Source organism: Cynara cardunculus (assembly GCF_001531365.2).
Source record: "Cynara cardunculus var. scolymus isolate 2C chromosome LG 5, CcrdV1, whole genome shotgun sequence".
Classification (NCBI taxonomy): domain Eukaryota; kingdom Viridiplantae; phylum Streptophyta; class Magnoliopsida; order Asterales; family Asteraceae; genus Cynara; species Cynara cardunculus.
In genome coordinates, this window is record NC_037532.1 from 32,888,723 (window position 1) to 32,894,171 (window position 5,449).

Below are 5,449 nucleotides of genomic sequence, written 5' to 3' on the forward strand. Positions count from 1 at the left end.
AGTTAAATGGTGCCACCACCATGAAAAAGTTTCTAGGTCCGCCTCTAATGTGAATCATTTAAAAAATCTAGAAAAAAAAAAAACCTATTTGAAAATGATATGCGAACCAACATTAACAGATTATTTCTGTATTCATATATAAACTTTTCCTTTTTGATTTTTTACGATATTTAGTTTCCTTATTTAACTTATAAGAGATTATCCAAGGAGTCGTTTACCTAAATGCTTACCTGGTAAGTGCTTAATGTTAGGAGTCAACAGTATAATTTATTTTATTGGGTAAGATTGTAGTACATCAAAACGTATCATATGCAACAATTTACTTGATAAGCGCTTACCCGGGTAAGAGTCGTCACCCTCACTTACCGAGTAAGACTCTTGTACCTTGCCACGTAAGATTCTTGGCCATTGCCATGTTCATCCAGTATTGAAAATTACCCGATAAGTACTTACCAGGCAAACCTTTAGTAAACGGTCCCTAAATCTGTCAAAATAAACAAATAAAACAAATGGAAGTATATATCTTGATTTTCTATTTTTTTATAAAAATATTAAATAATTATTGTTTGGATTAAAATATTTGTTATGGAGGTAATGATGAAATTAAGATTTATATGAATAGAAAATGATAGATATTGCATGGTGACATGCAATTGAAATAAAAAAGAGTCATAAGTCAAAAGAACAAACACAATCTTTAGCATAATTGGTAAGACTGAGCTGGGTTCAATTCTTGTACTTAAAATACCATCATTACCATCAAATCTTATCATATCAGTACAATAAAATCAGTTTTATAAGACGTCAAATATGTTTAAATTTTCAGATCAGCTATTCTATAAAACCAAATAATTGTAACACTTCCTATATAAAAATTACAACAAGTTGATAGAACAGTTTGAGATATCATATGTCGTAACAAGTTTTTAGGACATTTTTGGAACACCATATGTCCTATTAACCCCCTTTTTAGGACATTTTTTAAGAATGTTCTACAAACCCGATTTTATTGTAACGTTACAACACAGTTGATTTTAGAATAGAACGAGGAATCACTTTGGATTAATGAATAGGATTTTGAGGAGTTGGAAAATTTGGAACCTTTGTTAACATATAGTTTACAAGAGCCCCCATACAGAACTGAATTTACTTACTTACCCCTTCCCAATTCAAATGAATCCATATTTCTTCAGAAAATACATATAGAAAAAAATAAAAACAAAGAAAAAGAAAAGACCCCACAATTTCTTTTCTTTTTTTCTGGTTCCATTATCATGCATCTGTCCATGCAGCAAAAACTGGGATGTGAGGCCTCAGTTGGGTTGTTCCTGTTGGAATCCATGTGCCTGATGAATTAGAATTAGAATTTCCAAGAAACTTGGAAGCCGACGGCGGCGTTCCGAGGATCATCGGCAGGTTGTTGTTTCTTTCCGGGCTATCTTCTCGCGAGCTGCTCAAACTCGTCACCAGAGAAGAAGCGTTGGATAGATGTGTCCCAAGTTTAGAGGACTGATCATCTCCCTCCAGCCCAGTTCCAGTAGTAGCATTCTGATCATATAGTGCCATTTTCCAGTCCAACATGTTGGTGGTGGCCGTTGCATTGGCGGTGGTGGTGGTGGTGGTGGCGGCCGTGGTGGTGTTGGGTTGATCACCATTTTGAGTAATTTGGTCGGATAAGAGGTCGTTTGATGGTTCTACTTCTTTGGTTCTCCTAGCTAGTTCTCCGGCCAAAAGGGTGTTACTTGCAATGATCTTTTCAACATTATACCTTGATATATCGAAATTTGTAACCGCGTTAATGCCACGGAACTTGATGGCGGCCACATCATATGCTTCGGCTGCCTCCTCTTGAGTGCCTGTCATTTCAAATTTGTTGAAGCAAAGTACAATACAAGGAGGGAAAATAATGTACTGACTTGTACGGGTTTTTGATTAATCCTATGGGGCCCTAAAGACGGGGAAGAACGGGAGGATGAGGAGTCTCAAGATCGAGCCTTTATTAACCGGTTGAACGTTAAATAATGTACAATGAAGTGGGTCCTACTTGAAATGGCTTTTGTGAATTGTACCAAAAACTGAAAATGCAGCAAAGACATAAATGACATAAAAACATGCATTGGGCATTGGATGTAAGAGAGTCACAGAAGATGCTCTTGAGAAAAATCAGCCTTCTTTGTTGACAAAAACAGCTTTGATCATCATCTTAAAGGTCAAGATTTTCAGAGATTCTGAAGGATGTTTTTAAAAGCATTCACATCTCTGTCTAATTGGTTATTCTTTTATTTATAATTATAAAAAAAAGGATAAATAAATAAATAAAAAGGTCCACTTTTCTTAATGTTTTGAAATCAAGAAAATTGATTAAGAAAATGAGTTCAATTTACTTACTGAATGTGCCCAGATAAAGATCCTTGTTCCCAGCCACACGCCCGATTCGGGCTTGCCAACGACCATGTTGATGGTGTCTGCAAGTTAGGAATAATAAAGAGAACCATTTTACTTCATTGTTTTTTTCAAATAAAACATGTATATATAATATACACACATATATGTACACATATATAGACCCTTTCTAGACCTTGTTACTCCTCTGTAAACTGAGGCTCCCCTAGAGAAACCACTGCTTCTCCTGAAAACACAAGGATATAAGTTGAAGTATTGTTTTGGTTGTGTATATATATATATATATATATATATATATATATATATGTAGATATTGAATGGTTGAAAAATGGGAGTTTAAAGAGTTGCCTTCTCAAGTGAGCTACATATTCTTGTCTGGACATGTTCTTCATTTCTACAACTTCTTGTTCATAGTTTTCCAACTGACCAGAAAGGTATTATAAGATGTTATATTCTAACCATTTCTAGAAAACCGATAAGATTTCACGATCAGAAAGCTACCGGAAAATTGATGTGAGTTGCAGGTCCCCAATACTTAAGTGCTGCTAAATCATAAGCCCTTGCAGCTTTCTCTTCCATATCATAACCACCTAAAAATCAAGAATAAAGTACTCATTTTTCTATCATATTTACACCAAAACTATAAAAAAGAATTCAGACAAAAACATGAAATTGAGGCTTACCCAGATAAACTGAAGCCAAGAATTGAATCCAGAAAGCAAGAAAACAAGAAAATTGGTGAGAATTTGTAGTAATTATTGGTCAACACAAGCATAAAAAGGTGACAAAGTGTAAAAAAGTCAACATGGATTCATTATGGTGTTTTTTGTGTTTTCATTTCTAACCTTGTCTTCCCTTCCTGCTTTGGCCTTCTTTTTTGCAACTGTTGTCCCACAAATGAGCTTCATATCTACCAGTCCATCTATGCCTGATAAAGAAACAGATTCAGAGAATACCCACATAACAAAACTAGAAATTTTACTTACAGAAAACTAGAAATTTTTACTTGAAAGAAAAATCAAGAAATGAACCTGGTGACACCTCTATACTGAGAGGTTCTTTGACCAAATGTATCTAAAGACTTCCTATGAACAATCTGCTTCTGTTGATCCACTTTTTCAGACCCTCTTTTCTTGGAATCCAAAACCACACAATCAGTGACATTAGCAGGAGGTATGATTTGCTGCTGTGATTGTGAACAGCCAAAGCTCATTGACAAGCTAAGTGACTGTAAATCTCCGTAACCACCACCACCACCATGATCACCACCACCAATACCAGAATGATAGTTTCTTGAAATCCAGTTCTTCATACTATTGATGTCATCATCTTCTCCAATACTTGGTAGATGAAGGTTACAACTATCTGCAGCAATCTGAGCCTCCTTGACTTCTTCTTGTTGTACAGTTTGGTACAAAGCTCTGAAGCCAGAGTAATCTGGGTAGTGTTGGGGTTGAATCTGATGTTGCTGATGCCTATGGTTGTGTTGTAGAGTCTCATGATCAGGATTTTGGTTGTAGTACATTGTACTGCTATCTAAACCAAGAGCCATTGTAGCTCCTCCTCTGTCAAAGTCAGGGGTCCCCATTGTTACACCACCAAAAAAATTCTCAAGTTTTGGTGGAGTTGAGCTAACCATTCCTAAAAGACAACACATTGTTGAAAACTTTTTAAGCATAAAAGGAAACATATTTAGATACAAAAAAACAAGAAACAAACCTTGCGATTGTGATCTGGTTATGGCTTCCATTAAGCAAAGTGAACCATCTGACTTCAGGGGCATAATAGGGAAAGCAGAGTAAAGCCCACTTGCATTTTCACTTTCAACTCCAGAACAGTAAATATTTGGGTAGTTGAAATGAGAAGGGAGGTTGAAATAAGTTGTGGGATTTGAAGAAGAAGGCTGAGTAGCGGCATCTGAAGGAGGAGAACCTTCCATTGTTGAAGTTGTAGAACTAGTGTTCATATGAGGAGAAAGAGAGAAGCCCAACCAGTTGTTACTGTTTTTGTTGTTGTCATTGTTGCCATTGTTGCCATTGTTGTTGATTACAGACTTCATTTTCCTTTATGAATCTAACTCACTTTCACACATGGAATAAAGAAAAAGGGATTGTTAATCCAAAGCAAGTTTTGATTTTCTTTCTTGATGCAAAGCTCACTCAATCATTGGGCAGCTAGAAAAACTAATCATACTTTGCTTTCCCTCCATTTTTGAAACTAAAAACAAGGTGGGAAGGAGGAAGAGCAGAGGTCAAGAGTGTTTTTTTGTTTCCTAGTTGCAAGACTTAATAGAAACAGAATCTATAACTATATATTTATAAATGAAATCAGCAAACCACAAACTCACTAGATGAATTTGTTAAATGAAAAATTAACCACATATGTTAATCTTTATCAATCTCCCTTTGGACCCTCCTGGCCTTCCCCTCTGAAAAGATTTCTAAAGGAGAACCAAAGCAAGTTTCTTTAAACTTATACAAAAAGAATGAGTTTACAGCAAACAATGCTGGCATCCTTCCTGCATAACATTGGGATCCGTGCTTGAGAAAGACCACCTCTTTTGCTTTTCTTTTTTTTTTCTTTTGCTTTATGTGATACATGGATATATAGATATAGATATAGATATAGATATAGATATATGTTATGTAATATATAATTTGCATTTATATGCAATTTCTGGTATATTCTTTAAACTCTTTACTTCAACCCCATCCTTGTAAACCATAACCCGTATGTACTAAAAGTATCATAAAAAGTTTCAAGATCTTATTCTGTGGTCACCAAGATATGGCTATGGATTCCATTTACTTAAAAGAAACAAAAAAGAATCCATATAATGAAATATTTTGCTTAATATCCCTCATTAAGCACAAGTGCTAAACAGTTTCCTTTTTAAATCCCAAGGCATATCAGTCTATCACATTTATACTTCTTGCTCAGAAAGAGCAGAAAATCTTGATTAGGGTTACAAACTATTATATTGTAGAGTTATGTTTGTGTGTATAATGGGACAAGAATAACATCTATCAAGATTTGAATTGGATAT

General features: G+C 35.1%; 1 protein-coding gene across 1 annotated transcript; it reads right to left on the bottom strand.

The window, feature by feature from the left end:
- Positions 1 to 1,085: 1,085 nt before the first annotated feature.
- Positions 1,086 to 4,490, bottom strand: LOC112513192 (AP2-like ethylene-responsive transcription factor ANT). The gene is made up of 9 exons (XM_025119372.1): positions 4,123 to 4,490; positions 3,435 to 4,044; positions 3,249 to 3,331; positions 3,087 to 3,095; positions 2,905 to 2,993; positions 2,752 to 2,825; positions 2,579 to 2,629; positions 2,389 to 2,465; positions 1,086 to 1,856 (listed from the first exon to the last, which is right to left on the bottom strand). Exons 1-9 carry the CDS (start codon positions 4,460 to 4,462, stop codon positions 1,273 to 1,275), a joined length of 1,917 nt encoding a protein of 638 aa, XP_024975140.1. The 5' UTR covers positions 4,463 to 4,490; the 3' UTR covers positions 1,086 to 1,272.
- Positions 4,491 to 5,449: the final 959 nt, after the last annotated feature.

Excerpts from the sequence above, each read along its gene's own strand:
- LOC112513192 (XM_025119372.1), bottom strand. The coding sequence starts at position 4,462 with ATGAAGTCTGTAATCAACAACAATGGCAACAATGGCAACAATGACAAC. Across the intron at positions 3,332-3,434 it reads CAGTATAGAGGTGTCACCAG|GCATAGATGGACTGGTAGAT; the intron begins GTTCATTTCTTG and ends TTTCTTTATCAG. Across the intron at positions 2,466-2,578 it reads GTTTACAGAGGAGTAACAAG|ACACCATCAACATGGTCGTT; the intron begins GTCTAGAAAGGG and ends CCTAACTTGCAG.